Raw genomic sequence first — 23459 nt, 5'->3', positions numbered from 1 at the left:
TCTTCCCATCATCATGGGCAATGAATAACTCCAGTTCTTCTCCCCTCATGCATTAAATCCTCAGACGACCACAGGAATATTCCAAAGAAAGGCGCTCCTCAGTAGCGCTCCCTCGGACCATGACCATGGTTGTCCAGGACCTCGTCGAAATAGGCGCTCGGAGCCCTTTGGCCCGGAAGGTCGCTCTCCTCGCCGGCGCCGAAGCCGACGGCGAGACTGCTGGTGCTGGGCTGGCTGTACAACGGCTGTGATGCGCCGTGGCCGTAGGTCGGGGTGAGCAGGGGCGCCGACATGCGGTTTGCATTCGTGTTGCCGACGAAAGACCCTCTGTTCCTTGATTCGTCCCTTGCGGCCGAGTTGCGGTTGTAGGAGCTGTGAGGACGGGCGTTGGGTGACTCTGGTGGTGACACGCGTGAGTAAGGACGGGTGTTGAGCCCTGCTCCGAGAGTGGTCGTTGATGCGCCGCCTGCGGGGTGGGCCGAAGGCGAGGCGTAGTAGCCCGCGGGCAAGTAGGTGGATGCTCTGTTGTTTGCGCCGCCGCTGAGGCCTGACATTGGTGGAGCAGCGGTGGGCGAGAAGAAGAGACCGGAAGGATCGCGCTTCTGCTCCTTGCGCGTCGGGAGGGCGCTCAGACGGTGAGAGCCGACCTTCTTGCCGTTGGCAGTCAAGGCTTCGAGAGAGAGTTCCGAGGCATCGGTGGGTTGCTTGTACATCTTGCCTCCAGGGCCCTTCTTCATAGACATTCCAGCGGCCAGCCATGCGGGGGTCTTGGCGTCTGAGGCCATGATGGAGGCGAGGGCGGCACGCTTGACAGACTTGTTGATTGTGTAGGCGATGATGGCGCGCCATGCCAACACACACAGACCCAGGAAGCCCAGAACGGCGCCGATGCAGATGAAGACGGTTCCTTCGGGGTATGTGGATTTCTGCATGTAGGGCGCGCTTGCGGTGAAAGGAACGACGACGGTAGGAATGGAAGCACCGGCGATGGTGGGCAGGTTGGACAGATGCGCAACAGAAGTTGCTGAGTTGGATGCTGCCGACGACTTGGAAGAATTGGCATCCGTCGTGGACGAGGCATCTGAGGCGGTTTTCGAGGCATCGGATGCTGTGGTAGCAGAGCCTGTACTCGAGGCAGAATCGGAGTCGCTGCTCGAGGCAGAGTCGGTGGCAGATGCAGAGTCGGTGGCAGATGCAGAGTCGCTGGATCCGGTACTTGAGGCAGCGGCGCTCGATGTTTTTCTCGTCGCCGTGCTGAGATCGGGCAAATCCGAGAGTTGTCTGGCCTCGACCGAGACTGTCGGAGTGGCTTCTGCGGCAAGCGCCACAGAAGCGGCGAGGGACAAGAGAAGGATGGAAGCCTTCATGTTGCCAGAGAGGTGCCTAGTGGGCCTTGTCTGCCGCTCAATGTGAGGGATCATGCGCCGTGACGAAGTTGTGCGTATCGCTGGATAAGTTGAAGAATAGAGAATTGGAATTACAAGAGGTCCTGCCCTGTTGTCGCGCGCAAAGAATAGGAAGGACCCTCGGCCTCGTGTCCCCTGACTTGGCGCAGTCGTCGTCTGTTGACAAACGGTCTTCTTGAAGTAATTCTACACACGTGTACACTCTTTCGCAAAGTCCGCAAGCAATCTGACTTGTTGAATGTCTGAGAGACAGCAAGTCAATCCGATGTTGATTGTAGAAAATGTTCATCGATAATGACCTGGTTCTATACAATGTCCAAAGAAAGCAGCACACGCAGGTGCGGGATGCGGGCGGAGATGCCTGTTGCCCGAGGAGCGTGGACTATTTCTAAATTTGGACCGTCTTCACGCAGGACGGAAAACACTGCCAAGCTCTGCAGGGTATTGTGTCATGTCGGATAAGAATTGATTGCTTGCACGGATAATCAGAGTCAGACCTTATCGATAAGCACGAGACAAATCCGCAGAGTCAAAGTTCCACTGGCATCTCATAAAATGATATACCATCTGATCAACACTTGACCTTTCGCGCTCCATCGCCACTCTCTCCCTCTCCCTGCCCAACTGCCCATATAATCAGAGAAAAGAAAATCCAAGAATGGGTGTCCAGAAAAAGACGCGCAAGTTCGCCACAGTCAAGCGAGTCATAGGCCAGCGCGATGCCCGCCTCAAGAAAAATCAAGTCACAGGCGACGACGACGCAGCAGGCAAGAAGAAAAAGAAGGACGACGAGCTCGTGCGAGAAATGCATGTCACCTTGTTCCATCACCATCTCCACCACCATCAGTAAGCATCGGAAAACTAACAGCCGACCCTCTACAGCCCCCAAGCCCCCTCGTCCATGTTCTTCCAGCACAACACGGCGCTGCAACCACCGTATTCCATCCTCGTCGACACAAACTTCCTCTCCCTGACAGTCCACCACAAACTCGAAATGCTCCCCGCCATGATGGACTGCCTGTACGCCACCTGCCGCCCCATGATCACCACCTGCGTCATGGCCGAGCTCGAAAAACTAGGTCAGAAGTACCGCATCGCGCTGCGCATCGCCCGCGACGAGCGCTGGGAGCGGCTGCCGTGCGACCACAAGGGCACGTACGCAGACGACTGTATCGTCGACAGGGTCCTGAAGCATCGGGTTTATATTGTTGCGACCAACGATAGGGATCTCAAGAGAAGGATTCGTAAGATTCCTGGTGTGCCGATCATCAGTGTTGGAAAGGGCAAATATGTCATCGAGAGATTGCCTGATGCGCCCGAGAAGTAGATGGACTGGGTTTTCCTGCTGCTTGTGTTACGACTTTATGAATGGTTCTTTTGGTCTTCCAGGGCATTGTCATCTGAGAGCAACGTCGTTCACTCGGCAGTTCGACTCTCTCGGCGGGAAATAGCATAGCCATGGCGTTGTGGAAAGTCTCGCTGCTGCATACTCGTATCTGCAGCTTACTTTGCTGTTCGCGAATTATCCCAGGAATACAGAATCCCTGATTCGAGTAACTAGAATTAGTGTTGCATTTGTTATTTCCGAAATTTAACAAATCCAATTTCAAATACGTCCCCTCTCGAGCCACCATGTTACGGAAGGCTTGCTCTTACATCGAAAACTGGAATCAAGGACACTTCACGGACAGACAGACTATGAGAGCATGGAACAGTACCATGGTTCCAGGAGGCCGCCCCTAGACCATTGGCAATATGTATATTTGATATATATGAATGAAACACTGCACGAAAACACACGCAATGTATGCAGAAACCCCCCTTTGAGGAGGTAATGATAAAACCAAAAACAAATGGACATGAGACACGTCCAGTCAAAATGCGGGAAAAAAAGACCAAACCACTTCTAGCCAGCTCGTTGCCGAATCCTGACTCGCCACTGCCAATTTTTGGACACTTTCCAAATCAGAAGCTGTGTATCCCAAATTGTGGTACACGCAGAGGGGAAAGGGTGCCTTCATGAAAGAACCCTCGGTGTTCGTCTGTTGACGAGTAGAAGGAGCAAGTGGCTGCCAACCTCAATAGCAAAAAGGAGGTGGCAATGCAAAGGGGGGAAATGTCCAAGTAGACGAAAGCGATGACGGAAACAGTAGGGCCGAGTCTCTACTCAAAGTCCTCGGGAAGAGGGGCGTAGTCGCCAACCGCAACATGGCTCTTGGCGACTTCGAGGTCACGCTTGCTCTTGTAGCACATTTGGCCGGGAGCGACGCACCAGTTGCCGAACTTGCCGGCGCGGACAAGGCCACCCTTCTTGGGCTCAGGGGAAGCAGAGCGCTTCTCGATCTCGTCTGGGGTGGGAGCCTCGAAGCCGGCGAGTATGGCGTCGGTGACTTCGTCGAGGTCGCGCTTGCTCTTGTAGCACATTTGGCCTGGGGCGACACACCAGTTGCCGAAGCGGCCGGCGCGCACGAGGCCACCCTTCTTAGGTTCGGGGGAAGCAGAACGCTTCTCGATCTCGTCGGGGTGGGGAGCATCGTAGCCAGCGGCGATGTCGGTGATGGCTTCGTCGTAGTCGCGCTTGCTCTTGTAACACATCTGGCCAGGGGCGACACACCAGTTGCCGAAACGACCGGCGCGGACGAGGCCACGCTTCTCGATCTCTTGCTGGTTCGGTGCCTCGAAGCCGGCGGCGATGATGGTCTTCGCGTCGTCGAGGTCACGCTTGGTCTTGTAGCACATCTGGCCGGGTGCAACACACCAGTTGCCGAACTTGCCGGCACGGACGAGGCCAGGCTCTGCAGATGCAGCCGGGATGGCCATGACGGAAGAGGCCAGGAGGGCGGTACCGAAGACTACGGCGTTGAACTTCATGTTGTCGTCTTTTGGTTGATTTTTAGGTTTGGTTTCTTGGGTGTTTTTGTGATGATGATGGTGATAAAGGCGTTCGAATGGATCTCGAAGAAATCTGTGATATGAACCCCGTGTAATCTCGTAAGGAATGACTTGTAGGTGAGTGAGAGAAAAGTTACATGGTCAAGGCCACTTTTTATAGACCCGAGGGAAATATCATATGTGTGAAAATGGGTGTCAATAAGGGCATGTGGTATAAAGAGAACGCAACACTTCTGGCTTTCTCCTTGTCATGACTGAATAAACAAAAGAACCGTGAATAAGAAAATTGGATCGTCTGTCAATAACCTACCAGCAAGCAGGGTGAGAAACCAAAACGGGTATCAATAAGATGCTATGGTCATCGAGTCGCGCACGAGGTGGTCTTTGTGAACCTGGCCTTTGCGAGGACAACTTCCAGCATGTGTCGCTACGCTATGCCATAAGAGCAGAACAAAGTCGGGATGAGTACCTACACAATGCCGCTTGTGAAACAAGACTCGAGTGCAAGCTCCGTCAAGTATGTACTTGGAGGACTGACCTTGTGGAAGGATTGGGTGGACAGCTGAGGTGGACATGGTGACCAAAGACATACTGAAGAGCCATCGCACACAACAGACTCGAAACTATCAAGCATGACAGATTGGTTCGAAGAATATTGCGAGTCAAAAGAACATGATGAAAGAAACACAGGACCATGACCAGAGGCGTGGCGCTCATTTCTTATCCTGAAGCAGTGCTCAATAACAAAAAAAACCCGCCCAAAGTGGTGTACAATAAGAAAAGGCACATGGTAGCGTCATGTCGTAGGGACGACGCTTCGTTGTCTGGGCTTGGCGGAGTTGCTCACCGCAGCAGGCAGGCGAAGAAGCACAACGATCGTTGGAAAGGAAAGAACGTGGACTGTTATATGCAAGTTATACATTACCGACAGCTGTGCAGCATGCTTGTTTGGATCTGACATGGAAGAAGTACATGTTATGGTCGTGTCCGTTGCCTATTACTGTATCTGTAATCTGCAGATGGGTAGACGTGGAGAAGCCGGGGGAGGGAGCAGCGGCAATAATCTGTGAGATGGTGTCGGGTAGTGGACAAAAAGCCAAGGCTAAAGTACCTTAGGTGAGGTACGGAGGCCATACACCATGTCAATTCTGCATAGAAGCAGGTGGCAAGAGTTGGGGAATATTCCCTGAGCCAGATGCGAGTAGAGAACGTAGTAGTAGAATACAATATGTCCATATCTATACAGTGTACGTGTTGCCATGGTGCATGCTGCGTGGTGGCTGCACTGGCTGGGTGGCAGATCGATCTGATAAAGGTTTGGCGCGAGAATTGTTGCCGCATGCTCCATCCGTTCCTCCCGCATGTGAGAACGAGGACAGCCAAGACTCCTCCGGAATCGCCCTGCCTGCCCTGTCCGCCCGCGCTGGTCTGCGCCAACAGACTTCGAGGAAAGACGGGTGAGGGAAGGTACTGTCCGTACTTTCTTCTGTTTCACCGCGGACTTGAACTTGCACCTTCCAGCAATTGCTTGCATCCAATCCTCTCCACTCTCCGCTCTTTCTCCTTTGGTCTTTCACCTCTACTTTCTCCCTCCCTTCTCCATTAACCTCTCATCCATCTCCCGCCATGTTCTCCAAGGCACCACAAAGGACTGCGCAGGTACCCAATGCCCACCTATCTTCAGTCTGGCAAGGCGGTCGACTAACCACTCCCTCCGAAACAGACGCTTCTGCGCAGCGCAAAGCCCGCCTCGAGATGCGGTCCCTCGATGACCTCCAGGTGTCAGTAAACCCTCGCGGGCATTCCATGCTCAGAAAAAAAAATACAAACCGACAGAAAGAGCAAGAGTACTGAGACAAAATCAACCCCACAGCCATGGCGACCGTCGGTCAGGACATCTTCAAGCCCACCAAGTTCGGCGGGAAGTACACAGTCACCCTCATCCCAGGTACGCCAGCCCTGCGCAGCGCAGAGCTCTCCAACGAAACGAGCACAGTCTGATCGAGTCTTAGGTGATGGTGTCGGTGCGGAAGTGTCCGAGTCAGTCAAGGAGATCTTCAAGGCCGACAACGTGCCCATCGAGTGGGAGCAGGTCGATGTCTCCGGTATGGAGACTGGCAACAAGCACTCCGAGGAGCTTTTCAGGGAGTCAATTGCTTCCCTCAAGCGCAACAAGCTCGGTCTCAAGGGTTGGTCATCTCTTCTTGATGCAAGAGTCGAGTATCTGTCTCGCTGAGCAAAGCATTCGTTTCTTCTAGGTATCCTCCACACCCCCGTCGAGCGCTCTGGCCACCAGTCTTTCAACGTCGCTCTCCGTCAGGAGCTCGACATCTACGCCTCGATTGTCCTCATCAAGAACATCCCCGGCTACGAGACCCGCCACAAGAACGTCGACTTCTGCATCATCCGTGAGAACACCGAGGGCGAATACTCTGGCCTCGAGCACCAGTCGGTCAACGGCGTCGTCGAGTCCCTCAAGATCATCACCCGCGCCAAGTCTGAGCGCATCGCCAAGTTCGCCTTCTCCTTTGCTCTTGCCAACAACCGCAAGAAGGTCACCTGCATCCACAAGGCCAACATCATGAAGCTCGCCGATGGTCTTTTCAGAAACACCATCAAGAAGGTCGGTGAGGAGTACCCCACCATCGAGACCAACGACATGATTGTCGACAACGCCTCCATGCAATGTGTCAGCCGCCCGCAACAATTCGACGTCATGGTCATGCCCAACCTTTACGGTGGTATCCTGTCCAACATCGGTGCCGGTCTTGTCGGTGGTCCCGGAATCGTTCCCGGATGCAACATGGGTCGCGATGTCGCCGTCTTCGAGCCCGGCTGCAGACACGTCGGTCTCGACATCAAGGGCAAGGACCAGGCCAACCCTACCGCTCTCATCCTTTCCGGCAGCATGCTCCTCCGCCACATCGGGCTCGACGACCACGCCAACAGAATCTCCAAGGCTGTCTACGACGTCATTGCCGAGGGCAAGACCAGAACCCGTGACATGGGCGGCAACTCGACCACCCACGAGTTCACCCGTGCCATCCTCGAGTCGATGGAGAAGCAGTAGAGAGAGAAAGCAACGTAACGAATGTTGAGGAGGAAGGAGAGCGCGGGGCAGGTGCGCCGTACGGATTGTTTGCATTGCACACCTGTACAGCAAGTTGTATACTTTAGCAAGCAAAAAGATTCAAAATTCCATATCGAAAGTACAAAAGACAAAGATGAGTGCACTATTAACCTCGCACCGCCCTTGTGAGTTCTTGCGTAGAGTGAAGAAGGAGAAACGTTTTCTTTTGCTATTGTAGATGCAATGTAAATTACCCATGCGAGCTACCTGCTATAGATAGGCCCTGGTCTTTTCCCCTTTCCAGAGACCCATCAGCTCTCCCGTCTCGCCTATCCATTCCCGCACGCCATTGACAGCAGCCTTCGCCATGCCAGCATTTGTGCCCGAGCGTTTCCTCCTGCCTTGTTGCGACGAAGACGAAGGATAAGCCATGGCCTCACCACCGGCACCACCACCCTCGGGCAACTTTCCAGGACTGATGAAGCTGCTGCCGGCTCCCGTGGCGTACTCGCTCCCCATGCTGGGCAAGACATTCTCGCCAGCGGACAAAGACACGAACAGAGCGAAAGGCACCATCCACACCTGCAGACCGAAAAACGCGGCTATCTCGGTGAAGCTGGGCAGGTTCTCGGTCGAGGGCGAGTAGTAGTCGTAGCTCCTGATGGGCGGGGGAGCAGAGAAGTGGCGGAACCAGAGCCAGTGGTTCAGGAGGACGAGGACTGGTGGGGAGGGGGGTGTGTGTCAGTCAGTGGTTCTGTGCATGAAGAGAGACGGGGCCAATGATGAGAAAGGGGCCTAGGGTTACATACCGCACGACGAGAGAAACACGGGATCAGTGAGTTTGACCACGGGGAACCTCCGCAGGTTCTGCGCATACACGACATGACTGAAGACGCTGAGCGCCGAGAGACCCCAGGGGAACTTGTCGAACAGGGCCAACAGCGTCTGGATCACGACGACGCCGTAGATGAGGTAGGTGAGCAGTTTCTTGGTGAAGACCGAGTGCTCTTCCACGAGCTCTGATAGATAGTAGAGCCCAGAGGCGATGGCGAGCGTCAGGAAGCAGAAGCCTAGGAGTAGGCCTAGGTAGCCCACTAGAGGGAGGATCCACATCGTTTTGGTTGTTGGTGATGTTTGCTGTTGTGGTGTTTTGGGGGAATTATGTTGGTCGAGTATTCATGGGCGAGCCGAGGTAGGGGAAGTCTTGTTATGCGTAATGCGCAAGGTGAGTCGTGGGATGGTTAGTATTGTTTGTATGCTTGTGACGATTGCGCGTGCATCACAGGGCGCTGTATAGAGGTATAATCAATCATTCAATGAATGAAGCAATCGACTAATCAATCAATCCGTCAAGCAACCAAGCAATAATGAGCCGCTAAGACATTACCTTAACGTGGCAAGTGGCATGTGGGGGAAGGTGCGGCTGCTGTTCTTGCTGCTCCTGCTGCCCCCGGCGGCCATTGGTGCGGAGCGGAGATGTGTGCATATCCGGAACAGGCAGGCGGTAAGAAGCTCCAGGACGCTCTCGAGATGTCGGTGCAGGCTGGACAAGGTCTTTGTGGCTTGAGTTGAACGAGTGGAATGATTCAAGCACTGCGCGCTTGCTGCAAGGGACACGATTCCGTGGAACGCTACAGTGTATTACAAGGGCAGTACATTGGATATCGTGTTCCATTTACTGCCGTGTCACCTCCGATCTACCAGTAAACTTTCCTGTAGCACTCGCTGCTGCGCTGCTTTTCTCAGCCCTACCTTTCCTTCCGTATACTGTGCTACAGTACTGTCCTGCTTGCATTGGATAAAAATAACCTGTATACACTCTCGAGTCAATCCCTATTCCTGATGACCCTCCAGCGCCTGTCACTCGCTGGGTCACGATCTGTCAACCGCCTGCCGCCGTTCGCATTTACTGCTTCTACTGCTGCTGCGTCGTCCGCATCCTCCGTCGGCCACATCCTCCACCGGGCTTCATCACCTGCACTTGGCCTTGCATCATCTCGTCCTTCAGGGTCCCGCTCTCTAGCTTACAACCGCCCCTCACCTCCACCCCTCACTACTTCTTCTCCCACTCCCTCACAATCCCACCTGCTTCGACCATCTCGTCCGAAGCATCTCAGTCGTCCACGCTACAACTGGGTCAGACACTGTTCCCATCAAAGAATGTGCCGTCGCGAACTCGAAATGGACCAGAGCGCTCTTGACATCGCCAAGGGTCGCGAGGTCCTTCCCAAAAATGTCAAGCCTGTCCACTACGACCTGACCCTCGAGCCCAACTTTGACACTTTCGTGTACGAGGGCAAAGTCATCATAGATCTCGACGTCGTCGAAGACACGACCTCCATCTCTCTCAATACCATTGACATTGACATTCACTCGACCGAGGTTCACGCTGCCTCGAAGCTCATCACCTCTTCCCCCACCGTCTCTTACAACAAAGACACCCAGACCACCACCGTCTCTTTCAATGAGACCATCCCTGCTGGCCAAAAGGCCCGGCTCGTCCAGACCTTCAAGGGCACCCTCAACGACAACATGGCTGGCTTCTACCGATCCAGCTACAAGGGCGAAGACGGCAGCGACAAGTACATCGCCACCACTCAGATGGAGCCCACCGACGCCAGACGTGCCTTCCCCTGCTTCGACGAGCCAGCTCTCAAGGCCGAGTTCACCATCACCCTCGTCGCAGACAAGGGCCTGACCTGCTTGTCCAACATGGACGTCAAGTCCGAGAAAGAGATTGACTCGAACATGTCGGGCGCCAAGAAGACCGCCGTCACTTTCAACAAGACCCCTCTCATGTCCACATACCTCCTGGCCTTCATTGTCGGCGAGCTCAAGGTCATCGAGACCAACAACTTCAGAGTCCCCGTCAGAGTCTTTGCTACTCCTGACAAGGACATCGAGCACGGTCGCTTCTCTCTCGAGCTCGCGGCAAGGACGCTCGATTTCTACGAGAAGAAGTTCAACAGCCCCTTCCCTCTGCCCAAGATGGACATGGTTGCCATTCCCGACTTCAGCGCAGGCGCCATGGAGAACTGGGGTCTGGTTACCTACCGAGTCGTCGATCTGCTCTTTGACGAGAAGACCAGCGGTGCCTCGACCAAGCAGAGAGTCGCCGAGGTCGTGCAACACGAGCTTGCCCATCAGTGGTTCGGCAACCTTGTGACCATGGACTTCTGGGATGGTTTGTGGCTGAACGAGGGTTTCGCAACCTGGATGTCTTGGTACTCCTGCAACGAATTCTATCCCGAATGGAAGGTGTGGCAAGGATACGTGACGGACAATCTTCAGAGCGCACTTTCCCTGGACTCGCTCCGAAGCTCTCACCCCATCGAGGTTCCCGTCAAGCGCGCCGACGAGATCAACCAGATCTTTGACGCCATCTCGTACTCCAAGGGCTCCTGCGTTCTTCGCATGATCTCCAAGTACCTCGGCGAGGAGACCTTCATGGAGGGAATTCGCCGTTATCTCAAGAAGCACGCATACGGCAACACCCAGACTGGCGATTTGTGGGCCGCTCTCAGCGATGCCAGTGGCAAGGATGTCGAGAAGGTCATGGACATCTGGACCAAGAACGTCGGCTACCCCGTTGTTACAGTGACCGAGGACGAGAAGAACGGCTCGGTGCACGTCAAGCAGAACCGCTTCCTGCGAACAGCTGACGTCAAGCCCGAGGAGGACAAGACTCTTTTCCCAGTATTCCTCGGACTGAGGACCAAGGATGGCATTGACGAAGAGCTGACCCTGAGCAGCCGAGAGCGAAGCTTCCCTGTCAAGGATCTCGACTTCTTCAAAATCAACGCCGACCACTCTGGTATCTACCGCACATCATACTCTGCTGAGCGCCTGCAGAAGCTTGGTGAGGCCGCGAAGAAGGGTCTGCTGAGTGTGGAGGACCGCGCTGGCATGATCGCCGATGCCGGTGCGCTTGCAGCTTCGGGATACCAGAAGACGTCGGGCGTCCTGTCTCTTCTTCAAGGCTTCGACACGGAGCCTGAGTTTGTCGTCTGGGACGAAGTCACTGCAAGAATTGCATCTGTCCGCGCTGCATGGACCTTCGAGGATGACAAGGTCCAGCAGGCACTCAAGGCTTTCCAGCGCGACCTCGTCGCTGCCAAGTCACACAAGCTTGGCTGGGAGTTCGAGGAGAGCGACGGTCACATCGAGCAGCAGTTCAAGTCGATGCTGTTCAGCAGCGCCGCCATTGCGGGCGATGAAAAGACCAAGAAGGCTGCCTTCGACATGTTTGAGAAGTTCACCAAGGGCGACAGATCAGCACTACACCCCAACCTGCGCGCCGGAGTGTACGCTGTTGTCCTTCAGTATGGCGGCGAGGCCGAGTACGAGGCGATCCTCAACGAGTTCCGCACTGCCAAGAACAGTGACGAGCGCAACACGGCATTGCGTTCCATCGGTCGTGCCAGAAAGCCCGATCTCATCAAGCGTACACTCACCCTGCCGCTGAGCAAGGAAGTCAAGGAGCAGGATATCTACCTGCCCCTCGGAGGCCTGCGGACGCACAAGGAGGGTGTCGTTGCTCTCTGGGAGTGGCTCAAGGAGAACTGGGAGACGATCGAGAAGAGACTGCCCCCTGGACTCAGCATGCTCGGCAGTGTTGTCACCATTTGCACCAGCAGCTTCTCCTCGTCGGAGCACATCAAGGATATCGAAAACTTCTTCAGCACAAGAAGCACCAAGGGATTCGACCAGAGTCTGGCGCAAAGTTTCGACGCGATCCGTGCCAAGGAGGGATGGATCAAGAGAGACAGCGAGGACGTCAAGGCGTGGTTGAAGGCGAACAGATACCTGTAGATAAGATGTGGGATTCGCTCGCATATGTCGCTCCCGAATGAGGGGGTGTTGCACCTCTTGAATCATATGCAGGGTCATGACTCATGCAAAACAAAGAACCAATTTTGGGCTCTCTATTCTATCTGACATGGCTGCGAATCATGTACAAAAGCGTAGCGTTGTCTACTCGGAGCATTGAAGCGTAAGGTATTTTGGGCAGTGCTTCAAGTACTGAAACATGTTTCATGTCACTAGCATTCATAGGGTATATGGTAGTTAGGTCAGGTGCATTGCCATTGAATTGGCTGTTTGTGGAGTACGGGAGAGCGGGAGAGAACAGGGTTGGGGTGACGTATCGCCGCGCAGCTGTTGTTATGTCCTATTCTTTTATACCTTACCTTGCCTTGTCCACGGAGATCACCCCAACATTTGCACATGTCAGACGCACAGATGTCATATTCACATTACCTCACCCTACTATACGGGCTACTTTGACATATGACAACTTCAGTCATCTTGTCTTTGTCTGCAACGTGTACTTGAATTTCCGGAATGATAATAAGAACGAGCACTGAATAAGGAAGTACCTCAGATCTTACGATTCACACTCCACCAATGCTGCAATAATCAGTTTGTCGACCCGCGCTTGACAGCAAAGCACATCTACTCCTTCGGTCTCGTGTTTGTGAAGAGAATCTCAACGACAGACATGCGCGCTTAACCGTAGGCAAGAGAGAAATATCATGCCACCGGCGCTGGATCCTGCCTCATTACAGGAAACCACACCCATCTACAGAGATCGATCTCCCCATCCATATGCACGAAAGGGAAGCCTTGTGCGCCGTAATGAACGGGAGAATCTCCTGCCCGCAGCACATCAGACGGAAGATGGGGTCCATACTGCCACTGGATACGACACACCGATGACGACACAGACACATGTCGCCGCCGACGACGCCTCACATATGAGATCCGTGGCTGCTTCAGTATCGGCTTCGGCTTTGGCTTCAGCGACGGCGTCACATGCTGCCAGCAGTGATAGCGGAACAGAAGCTGATGATGAACTCGGCAAAGGGCCGCAGTTCCTCAAGGCCTTGCCTCCGCCGGCGACACGTCCCCGGAAGGGATTGATAGGGGAGGCAGGCTCTGACGGCCATGTCTCGCCGCTGCTGACGCCGGCGCAACTTGATCGAGACGACAGGACTATCTCCCAAGGCTACTTCCACAGCGCAAGGGAAGGAAAGGGCGCGCGAGAGAAGGATCAGTCGTCCAAGGAAGAGGAAGCGTTGGCTGCCAGAGAGCTGTTCATGAAGAGGAAGAGGGCCGAAAGGATAAGACGAATTGCTGAGAGCGCTCTTCTCGCCGCGATTGGCCTTGTCGTGCTATGTGGCCATGCAGTATGGACCGAATCGAGAAACTGGCATCGAGGTGAGGAACCATCAAGATTGTGCCTTCCAGCCCAGTCTCGGTCTAATTACTTACATTTGCTTCACAGAGATAATCAGCCAAATATCGACCGTCCTCTTCATCATCGCCATCTATCCACTCCGCGTTGTGACGCGCGAGGAGCTTTATCGTACTCTGGCCGCAAATAAAGTCAACATCTTTCGCCGCTTCCGAGTCCCTGCCTCATTCGACCCCGCTTCAATTCTCTATCCTACATTTGTGCCTGTACTGGTGGCTTTGTCTCTACTTCCCCAATATCCCGCGCTCTTGCTACCAAATCTGATCTTGGGCCTCGCTTCCCTTCCGCCACGACTCTTCCCGGAGATATCGCGATTTGCTCCCATTAATACTCTTGGGTGGATGACTGCCATAGTGCCACTCATCGCATCTGAAAACACGGCGCTGCCGCCGCAGCGATTCCTGCCTCTCCCGTATAGTCTAAAGGCCCAGGGTCCACCATTTCTGCATCCCGAGCTGCTGGTGCTGCTGTACCCCTTACACCAGGCTCTACTAGCACCGCTGAACTACCTCACCACCACAAGCTTGTTACCGGTTGAGAAGCATATGCTGGCTGCAGGTCTGGTGAATCTGCTCTGCTTCGCCATCTCGCCACAGGCATGCATCCTCAGAGCACTGCTTTGGGTGGGAGGTGTTTGGGTGCTGGTCACTTGTACGAGTGTGCTACAGTGGAACGTAACTCTCGCCCGAGTGCCACGATGGAAGTTCAGGAGAACCTTTGCGCAAAAGGGAAGCGCATTTGAAGAGTTTACCTCAACGTTACGAGAACTTATATCTACCTCGCCTACCACTAAACAGGATCACAGCGATGCGGACGAAGATGACCACGAAGTGAGTCGGCGAGATTCCAAATTCTCGCCGCCTCGGGCCATTCAGAACTCATCGCTGAGTCGTGCTGGAACTACAGGTCCGGAGTCCGATCTGATGGCAACATCAGTCGATACACTCACCTACATAGCCAACGTCACGGCATCCGCATCGAAGCGACGCCACACTATGCCCACAGTGGGCGACCATACTTCTCAAAGCAAGACTCGACCAGGTCACATCGACTCGGGCAGAAAACGCCGGGGTCGTGCTTGGTACCTTGAGCTGACACTAGAAGGTGCCAATTTGAGGACTTGGTTGTACTCATGTTGGGTATACGCAGTCATCATAGGCATTATCCTGGTCCCAGTGCGCATGGCGATAGCCCATCACGCCTTGAACGGTGCCGAGCCGGTACTGTGGGCCCTCGACTACATATTCGGGGATATGACATGGTTCTATTCTTCAGAATATACACTCAAGGAAGCCATTGCTACTTGGGTCGACGACGTGCGACATGTCGTGGGCGTCCAGCTCTACGAGACCGGGCTCTCTATGCCATCTTTACGCCTGGCCACAGGACCGGCCAACACTCGCATACTCGTGGCTGTATATTGGGTGGTAGTGGTGGCGCTGGGCATTGCCACGGTGACCATCATGGCCCCAAGGATCGAGGTAGACACGCGGAGAAAGATATTCCACGCTACAATAGTCACCATGCTCCTGCCCACCACATTTGTGGATCCTTGCTTCTGCGGTCTGGCATTGGGTCTAGTACTTGCCATTTTCTTGCTGCTCGAGGTCATTCGGGCTGGTCAAATACCTCCGCTTGGCGCGGCCATTGGGAGATTCGTCGCTCCGTACGTCGACGGCAGAGACCTGAGAGGTCCGATGGTCGTAAGTCATGTGTTCTTGTTGATCGGATGCGCGATCCCATTGTGGCTCTCGCTCGCCGGGTCGGACAGAGACGTCGAGGGAAGGTGGCTAGGCTGGGAACTGCGACCCGACACCAGAGATGTCGCCATGGTCGCCGGTGTCGTCTGCGTGGGTATGGGCGATGCTGCCGCCTCACTGATGGGACGAAGATATGGCCGCCGCAAGTGGCCATGGCTTGGCGGAAAGTCGCTCGAGGGGAGCACAGCATTCTCAATCGCGGTCATGATTGGATTAATGACGGCAAAAATCTGGCTTCACATAGGTGGATGGACAGAACAACAGGCCAAGATCCGCGCCGAAGACACACCCTTTGCCACTTATTGGATACTACAAGCTGGCAAAGCACTATTGTGCGGGTGCGGAGCGAGTCTGATGGAAGCTGTGCTTACGGGCGCAAACGACAACGTGGTCGTGCCCATTGCTCTCTGGCTATTGGTCAGAGGTGTACGCTATTGATCGCCGATCGCTATAGAATAGAAGTAATAAAGTACTACAATAACTTCCTGTTGGGATGGGAAAATGGCTAGTGGTTATCTCATTGGGGGGTTGTGTTTTTTTTTAGCATGGCGTTTTCACGGTTGGACGCAGGCAGGCACGCAACATGTACACAGCTAAAAACATTGATACATGTTCAGAAGCGAGGGAAAACATGCAGAGAATCGTCTAGGATGATAGATTAGGCACACATACACACTTACGACCAATATTGCGCTGTAGACGACGACAAACCGACGAGCAAGAAAAGAAAAACATTACTACTGAAATAATTAGCTGTACATATGCTTCGGTGGCCCATCCCGAACGGTGGCTGAACGACATTTCGACGACCAAGGCAGCGGTGTAAGCAGTGCTTGCTGTTTGTTGAGCTCGAACCTCGATTGCAAGCGGGCGGGTAATAATTACAGTAGTCACATAAGTGTGGATTTTACCAAGGCAAAGCTGTGCATGGATTACTGTACTCCACAGCTGAATCTTCGATCTCGACTCCAATATACTTCCACGTTTCTGTGCTGGGGGATTCTTTACCCGCTGCGAATGTTACAGTAGTGACCTGCAGCTTGCGCCTCACGACTAGCGATCGCGTAATGCGCTGTTTCGCTGCTGCTCACAGGTGTGCAGTGAAGACTAGGATGTTGAGGCGAATACGGTAACATTGATTAATGCCTCGGAGGCGAACCTTGTGCCTATCTTTCTCCCCTCTTGTATATGTATTTTGGAAGAATAAACACAAACTCCGTGGAGCAACAGCGCAAGTACAGTTTAGTAGTACAGTACAGTAGCAGTAAGAAAAAAAGGTTGGGTAGCTAGAAAGAGAGCGATCGGTGACATTTCCACTCACTAGAAAGGGCTGACCAAAGCGGGCCTTGGCCCATTAATGACGCACAGCCTTACTTCGAAAGCGCGAATTTATTTCCACGACTTCCCATTCCCAGTGTGGTGTTGGATACTGCCTCCTTCCCCTCTTGTTTCTCTCCTTCCCTTTCTTCCTTTGCTTCTTTCCATCAACAACATCCATCTCGCAATTGCGACAATCTCCATCCGTTATCCACACGGCCATCGAATGAACTGAACCAAGGCCCGTCCGAGGGTTATTCTCCAAATCTTCTCTAGTGGCTTCACTCAGCGAGCTCGAACGTCTGTTTTTTAGTCCGTTAGAGACTCCACCCTTTACTCCAGAAATACCTCAGCTGCCGCATAAGGACCACTTTGGAGCTCTTCCTCTCCAGGAGGAAGACTCGAGGAGGCCGCTCGCCAGCAAACTCAGTCTCGGCTTCACCCCGTTCAAGCCCCCATAAGACCAACCTCGCGCCTTAGAATTGCCACTCGAACATCAAGACTCTTTATAGAGCCCCTTCGAACCCGCTATCTCTGTCCAGCTGCTGCATGGTTATGGCACCTTCCGCCATCACTACTACCCTCGAGGAATATGGAACACTGTCTCTGAAGACGACTCCAGACTATCCCTCCTTCAGCACCATCCAGCATCATCACGATGGCCTAGCTGCCACCAAGGCCGCCACCCACGGCGGCCACGGGCAGTCTATCGCCAGACAGATGATCGGTCACGCTCTGCAGAAACGCGTCGAGAACATTGACGAGAACACCTGCGAGGCCGGCGACGAGGATGCCTTTTTCGTCGCCGACATGGGCGAGGTCTACCGCCAGCATCTGCGCTGGAAGAAGAACCTCAAGCGTGTCAAGCCGCACTATGCCGTCAAGTGCAACCCTGATCCCCAGGTCCTGCGTCTCTTGGCCGAGCTCGGCACCGGCTTCGACTGTGCCTCCAAGTCTGAGATTGAAATGGTGCTGCGCCACGGTGTCGACCCCTCGCGCATCATCTACGCTCAACCCTGCAAGACCAAGTCGTACATTCGCTACGCTGCCAAGGAAAACGTCAAGCAGATGACTTTTGACAATGCCGACGAGCTGTACAAGATCAAGGAGCTTTTCCCCGAGGCCGAGTTGTTTCTGCGCATTCTGACCGACGACTCGGCATCTCTCTGTCGCCTGAGTCTGAAGTTCGGCGCAGGGCTGGACACCACCGGTGATCTGCTGGCCTTGGCCAAGCAGCTCGACCTGAATGTCACTGGTGTCGCTTTCCACGTCGGCTCCGGCGCTTCCGATCCCGAGGCTTTCCTCAAGGCTGTCCGCGACGCGCGATTTGTCTTCGACCAGGCCAACGCTCTGGGCTACGACCTCACCACTCTCGATGTCGGCGGCGGTTTCGTTTCCGAGACTTTTGATGAGATGGCGGCCGTGCTCTCTGCCGCCCTGGATGATTACTTTCCGTCCACCGTCCGCGTCATCGGTGAGCCCGGTCGTTACTATGTCAGCAGCGCTTTCACCATTGCTTGCAACGTCATAGCCCGTCGCACCGTCGAGGACAAGGAACTGGGTGTCAAGAGCTACATGCTATACATGAACGACGGTGTCTACGGCAACTTCAGCTCCATCATGTTCGATCACCAGCATCCGATCCCGCGCGTGCTCAAGAGCGCCGCCAAGACGCAGTACTTTGGTCGCGACGGCATGGACGCTTACGACGGCAACCGCCCCGCGATCCAGTACTCCATCTGGGGCCCGACCTGCGACGGGATCGATTGCATCGCGGCCGAGTGGGCCTGCTCGCAGACGGTCGACGTCGGCGACTGGCTGTACTTTGAGGAGATGGGCGCTTACACCAAGTGCTCTGCCACCAAGTTCAACGGCTTCACCGACCGCCACGACACTGTGTACATTTCCTCGGAGCCTGGTGCCTCTGCTCTGCTGGGCTACTGAGTCGTCATGTGACTTTGTTCTTATATGCAAGCATGCATGAGTGTTCACAGTTGTACATAAAAGCCTTGTTTTTTCTTGTCTTTCAGTAGTTTTGTATGGGGCTACATTCCTAGCCTCTTCCCGCGAGATGACATCGTTCCAGACGACGCAAGGTGTAGGTGGAAGTAGCAACACTGGTATCATACACCACCGTAGATTCTTAGCGTTTTATTTTTTTGATATTATAAATTTCAGAGTAATTGTTGATATGTTCTGTACTTCTCACTCACGCTCTACTACACGTTCACTGCGACTGCGCCTCATGGTTATATGATGGTCTTGTTGTAGCAGAATGAGCAATAACTATGGTGATGGTAGTGGTGGTGGTGGTGGTAGTAGTAGTAGTAGTAGTAGTAGTAGTAGTAATGGATATGATAATAATGTTGTACACAGGCTGAGATGAAGTCAAAACTGACACTATTGACATTCGATATGTGCTATCACTAAGAGAGAAGAAACGCCTATGGACAGTAATGCAAGTCAGCCGTCATCCTCCATCCCTACCACAACACCACCCATGATTCTCATCACATCATCAATCCTCTTCGATTCCGCATGCATGTAATAGCTGAAATTCCTCCCGATGCCATATCTTTTGTTGCTTTGCGCTTTACTTTGGTTTACTTTCCCTGCTCGTGTCCGTAGTTGGACTTGTTGAACGCCTTGTCGAACGGACCGGGTTTGCCGGGGCGCTGGTCTGCTTGCAGCTCTTTGTAGTGCTCTGTGTTCATGCCTTTTTTGGTGGTTGTCAGTTTTGTGGGTCTTTGCTCATTCTCTTCTTTATTTCGTTTTTCAAAGGATGGAGGCAATTGGATAGTGTAGAATGATAGAGGAAAAAGAGGGATAGGAGAAGGATATACCTTTAGGGTTTATTTGGTCATTGGTGGTGACTGATGCGTCGCCTGTTCCTTTTGATGTCAGTATGCTTGTATGTACAACACAGGTATATACAGTTCTTTTTTAGAACGAGGGAGTGAGCTTTTGCTTCTCACGTGTCAAGCTCTGTGTACCAGAGCTGCTCTTCTTTTTTGGGATCTACTAAGACTCACCTCTCTTGGTCGCGACACCAGGTGTGTGCACGTCACTGCCTCCTCCGCTCGAGAACCTGTTCGTCACATTTTGCGTCGCTTGTGTCTGAAAGGGGTTGCTATGACCATAATTGATCAGCTTCTCTTATTGGTTCTCTTCTGATTACATTCGATTGAAGAAGGATTGTGGCTTTGGAAAGAAAATTAGGGATCAAAAGCATACTTGGATGTGTTAATTGGGTTTGGAACAAAGGCCAATGCCAATAGACCACCGCCGATAAGGGCGAGGTTACGGGGACGAGACCAGAAAGACATGATTGGGTAGTCTTTTGTTTCCTGTTATCTTTACAGGTCGAGAGGGAGGTTGTGAGGTTTCAATTGATGGAAAGGTAGGTCAAGATACTGGTAGATGTGAATGTAAATGTCGTTTCGAATCTGAAAGACAGGCAAGTAGTGTTTAGATGCAAATAAAGGTGAAGTTATCAGAAGAGAAACGACCGATAGGAAGAAAAATACAATTGGGATGTGATTGGATGGGCAAGACGCAGGAGCTGCATCATCATCATCATCGTTACTCAAATCATCATCACCCAACCATCACCCACTACCTACCTTACTTTGGTACGGATCAAGGTCTCCCGCAGGGTTCAAGGTACAGTGTACGGTACCTCACCTTGCCATACCCCCACTGAACCCTTGATTAATGCACACAGAATCCCATCATACCTTAGGCTTTTCGTCGATGGACACGCCGCGGTGCACTGGGTCCAATTGACCTGAACCAGGGACTGTCCTGACATCATTGACTATGGACGACCATCACGACGCATGCGAGTCGAAGGGAGACAGATGTGAACCATGGAGTTTGAACGATCTCTCGATGATCCCTTGGCGATCTCGGGGAATTGGAAGCGCGCCCACGATCTGTCTGGAATGCGGTAGGGCTCGCTCGGTCAGGCTACCGAATCATAACTGCAAAGATCTTCTTAGGGCTTGTGAGGTCTGTTTCCATCCCTTCACACGCCAGCGGCCTGCGTTGACGGATTTCCTGTGTTATGTTTTGAAGCCTGAAGATTACAAGTACAGCAACATGCTGTAGGTACTTTGTCCTGAACGAGTGTAGGGCTGAAACACATCCCCCAAACAGCTGTTGTTTTGCGGCACGCTCTCCACCCTCCGCTAGAAAGTAATTTACTCCTTTTTATAGCCACTCGCGCAAACCACACCACACCACCCTCTATCAATGCGCGAGGCGTGGGCAATCTATTTCTCTTGACTGGTTCCTCGTGAGCTTGCAGTACGGCGGAGAAGAGAATGGATGGTGATCCGGCTGTAGAGCCAGAGCTGGACTCGTTCAGTTTGGTGCTCCCTTTGCCTTATCGTGTTGCCTTGATTATTGTTCTGGGTATGTCTCTCCCAGGCGCATGAGTATTCGCAAACAAGAATGGGATCGCAGGGATTAACAATGGCATGCCAGGCGTCTGGGCTTGGGGGCTTAATTTACATTACTTGCACCTTGTGAAGATTGTATGTCATTCTCCCTTCCTCCCTCTTCGTCTACAATATGGTTTGCGCGAGTTCATGTATCAGAGGAGATATTTATTCTTCATTGCTGCTAGGATGTTCCCGCACTGATTCGCTATCCTTCGCGTAACTCTCATACTGAAGCGCCCCATCATCTCTCAACATACCGGCTCGCGACTCTGCTCACCTTCCCTCTCGCGCTATCGCTGCTGTTCTTCTGGCTCGTCACACACGGAGATGCCTCGGCCGTCCTGCGCTGGGAGATCCTGCCCAACATCTATCTTCTGGTTCTGGTCATCGCCTTCTTCGTCCCCATCAAGCGCGTCTCGCGCGGTGGTCGTTATCGCACCCTTGCCATCCTCAAGCGTATCAGCATCGGAGGCATTGCAGAAGCCCACGATGGCAAGTTCGGCGACATCCTCATGGCGGATGTCTTGACCAGCTATGCTAAAGTTCTGGGCGACCTCTTCGTCGCACTCTGTATGTTCTTCTCACCAGGGAAGAGCTCGACAGCTAAACCGGACCGATCCTGTGGAGGGCAGTATATGGTACCGCTGATAATCGCCATTCCGAGTTTGATTCGGCTTCGTCAATGCTTAATCGAGTATCGAAGAGTGAGAAAGAGAAATGCAAAGTCTGGAGGGATTGGGTCACACGGTTGGGGAGGACAGCATCTGGCCAACGCTCTCAAGTATTCGAGCGCATTCCCGGTCATCATACTCAGTGCGCTGCAAAGAGGCTACGATCCTACAAAGATTGGCATGAGCGAAGCTGGTCTGTTCCGACTCTGGTGAGTTTTGCTGCTGCATTTTGCGTCGCTGTCCTGGCAGTCTATACTGAATATGAAACAGGCTTTTCTTCGTCTTTGTCAATTCTTTCTATTCTTTCTACTGGGATGTCGCCAAAGATTGGGATCTTTCTCTATTCTCGTCTTCCAGAGAGCGTAACAATCCAGAGCACCCATGGGGATTGCGTCGCCATCGCTATTTCCATACAAAGGAAATATACTATGGCGTCATTGTCATGGACTTGATGCTGCGATGCACATGGAGCTTCAAGCTGAGCCCGCACTTGGATCATTTCAATGATCTGGAAGGAGGTATCTTCCTCATGGAGTTGTTGGAGGTCTTCAGACGTTGGATATGGATCTTCCTTCGCGTTGAGACCGAATGGGGTATGTTCTCTCAGCTTCTTCAGCGTGAATCCAACACTGACAGCTCGCTAGTACGCAATGATCGTAGCCCACCAGTGGATGATATCCTGCTCGGGGACTTTGGTCCCAAGATTGATGAGGACTAGATGGTCCTCGGATTATTTTCTTGACAGCGCATACGCGCGCACATAGATGTGAACATTTCGAAATTCATCTCATCTGTGCCAAATGTGACTCTCATCCTTTATTGTATCAAGGCTGTCCACCAGAGCGACGCTTTGCTTGCAAGTCATCAATGGCCATTTTGGTGCCCAAGACAATCAATTCCCATTCATTCTCGTGCACTCGCTGTTCCAGTTGGTCGAGGCTCTCGTCTTTCTTCATGTCGATCCTACGGGTTGTTATGGGCTGTCCCATGTCGACCTCGGAAATAACGTAGTGAATCATGATGCCCGTGTGGTCAGTCTTGCCTTGGGTGAAGTCGTTATATGCTCGCTCAATGGCATGTGCACCATTGTACCTGCCAGGCAGGGCTGGATGGAGATTGATCACAGGTACACCTGCTTGACTCAACGGATCAAGGAACGTGGGCATGAGGATGTGCATCCACCCAGCGCATACAACGATGTCTGGCTTATCGGCTAGCACCATAGCAGCCAGATCCTTGTCGTACTCGCTGCGCGCCATCTCAAATGTCGGAGGCACATTGGTGTCTGGGTACTGCTTCTTGTACTTGACAAGGTTATGGTATGCGGTGGGAATGTGAGCAGTTTCAGCACGCTTGAGGCCAAATGCGTCCTTCCGATTCGAGATGACACGGATTATGCTCGCATCTGGTAGAGCCGGTTGTCCACATTGATCAATGAGTGCTTGGAGGTTGGATCCAGACCCGGAGATGAGCACCGTCAGTCGGATTGGGGAAGCATTGTCAGTGCTACCTGTAGACATTTTGCAAGAATGTTGTGTCTTGGAGAATATAGCTCTGTACGAAACCCCACGAACTAGTCAAAAATCAAGATTGATTGTATACCACTTCTGCCAAAATGATTTTCGTAGGGAGAGATAATCTT

General features: G+C 53.0%; 11 protein-coding genes across 13 annotated transcripts; 6 read left to right on the top strand and 5 right to left on the bottom strand.

The window, feature by feature from the left end:
• Positions 1-98: 98 nt before the first annotated feature.
• AAFC00_002672 (uncharacterized protein) lies at positions 99-1367 on the bottom strand (the record flags this gene model as incomplete). Its single annotated transcript, XM_069342021.1, has 1 exon — positions 99-1367. One exon carries the CDS (start codon positions 1365-1367, stop codon positions 99-101), a length of 1269 nt encoding a protein of 422 aa, XP_069198526.1.
• A 697-nt stretch (positions 1368-2064) lies between these two features.
• Positions 2065-2733, top strand: AAFC00_002671 (uncharacterized protein; the record flags this gene model as incomplete). The annotated part of the gene is made up of 2 exons (XM_069342020.1): positions 2065-2213; positions 2289-2733. The coding sequence occupies 2 exons, from the start codon at positions 2065-2067 to the stop codon at positions 2731-2733; spliced, it is 594 nt and encodes a 197-aa protein (XP_069198525.1).
• An 836-nt stretch (positions 2734-3569) lies between these two features.
• On the bottom strand, positions 3570-4277 carry AAFC00_002670 (uncharacterized protein; the record flags this gene model as incomplete). Its single annotated transcript, XM_069342018.1, has 1 exon — positions 3570-4277. The coding sequence occupies one exon, from the start codon at positions 4275-4277 to the stop codon at positions 3570-3572; it is 708 nt and encodes a 235-aa protein (XP_069198524.1).
• A 1647-nt stretch (positions 4278-5924) lies between these two features.
• Positions 5925-7368, top strand: AAFC00_002669 (uncharacterized protein; the record flags this gene model as incomplete). Its single annotated transcript, XM_069342017.1, has 5 exons — positions 5925-5957; positions 6022-6079; positions 6172-6246; positions 6311-6487; positions 6557-7368. 5 exons carry the CDS (start codon positions 5925-5927, stop codon positions 7366-7368), a joined length of 1155 nt encoding a protein of 384 aa, XP_069198523.1.
• A 270-nt stretch (positions 7369-7638) lies between these two features.
• Positions 7639-8481, bottom strand: AAFC00_002668 (uncharacterized protein; the record flags this gene model as incomplete). The annotated part of the gene is made up of 2 exons (XM_069342016.1): positions 7639-8087; positions 8178-8481. 2 exons carry the CDS (start codon positions 8479-8481, stop codon positions 7639-7641), a joined length of 753 nt encoding a protein of 250 aa, XP_069198522.1.
• Positions 8482-9210: 729 nt separating this feature from the next.
• On the top strand, positions 9211-12180 carry AAFC00_002667 (uncharacterized protein; the record flags this gene model as incomplete). 2 transcript variants are annotated; one of them, XM_069342015.1, is made up of 1 exon in its annotated part: positions 9211-12180. In XM_069342015.1, one exon carries the CDS (start codon positions 9211-9213, stop codon positions 12178-12180), a length of 2970 nt encoding a protein of 989 aa, XP_069198521.1. The 2 variants fall into 2 exon arrangements, with proteins under 2 accessions (XP_069198521.1, XP_069198520.1); XM_069342014.1 differs by having other exon boundaries at positions 9529-12180.
• Positions 12181-12902: 722 nt separating this feature from the next.
• Positions 12903-15822, top strand: AAFC00_002666 (uncharacterized protein; the record flags this gene model as incomplete). The annotated part of the gene is made up of 2 exons (XM_069342013.1): positions 12903-13587; positions 13655-15822. 2 exons carry the CDS (start codon positions 12903-12905, stop codon positions 15820-15822), a joined length of 2853 nt encoding a protein of 950 aa, XP_069198519.1.
• A 1428-nt stretch (positions 15823-17250) lies between these two features.
• On the top strand, positions 17251-18645 carry AAFC00_002665 (uncharacterized protein; the record flags this gene model as incomplete). The annotated part of the gene is made up of 1 exon (XM_069342012.1): positions 17251-18645. One exon carries the CDS (start codon positions 17251-17253, stop codon positions 18643-18645), a length of 1395 nt encoding a protein of 464 aa, XP_069198518.1.
• A 659-nt stretch (positions 18646-19304) lies between these two features.
• Positions 19305-20027, bottom strand: AAFC00_002664 (uncharacterized protein; the record flags this gene model as incomplete). 2 transcript variants are annotated; one of them, XM_069342010.1, is made up of 4 exons in its annotated part: positions 19305-19417; positions 19545-19592; positions 19734-19831; positions 19936-20027. In XM_069342010.1, the coding sequence occupies 4 exons, from the start codon at positions 20025-20027 to the stop codon at positions 19305-19307; spliced, it is 351 nt and encodes a 116-aa protein (XP_069198516.1). The 2 variants fall into 2 exon arrangements, with proteins under 2 accessions (XP_069198516.1, XP_069198517.1); XM_069342011.1 differs by having other exon boundaries at positions 19545-19586.
• A 999-nt stretch (positions 20028-21026) lies between these two features.
• AAFC00_002663 (uncharacterized protein) lies at positions 21027-22535 on the top strand (the record flags this gene model as incomplete). Its single annotated transcript, XM_069348031.1, has 5 exons — positions 21027-21117; positions 21190-21239; positions 21332-22026; positions 22088-22410; positions 22462-22535. The coding sequence occupies 5 exons, from the start codon at positions 21027-21029 to the stop codon at positions 22533-22535; spliced, it is 1233 nt and encodes a 410-aa protein (XP_069198515.1).
• A 106-nt stretch (positions 22536-22641) lies between these two features.
• On the bottom strand, positions 22642-23337 carry AAFC00_002662 (uncharacterized protein; the record flags this gene model as incomplete). The annotated part of the gene is made up of 1 exon (XM_069342009.1): positions 22642-23337. One exon carries the CDS (start codon positions 23335-23337, stop codon positions 22642-22644), a length of 696 nt encoding a protein of 231 aa, XP_069198514.1.
• Positions 23338-23459: the final 122 nt, after the last annotated feature.

This window comes from Neodothiora populina, assembly GCF_041146345.1.
Source record: "Neodothiora populina strain CPC 39397 chromosome Unknown canker_contig_15, whole genome shotgun sequence".
Taxonomy (NCBI): Eukaryota; Fungi; Ascomycota; class Dothideomycetes; order Dothideales; family Dothioraceae; genus Neodothiora; species Neodothiora populina.
Note: the sequence above shows the minus strand (reverse complement) of the source record. Positions and strands in the feature narration are given on the sequence as shown.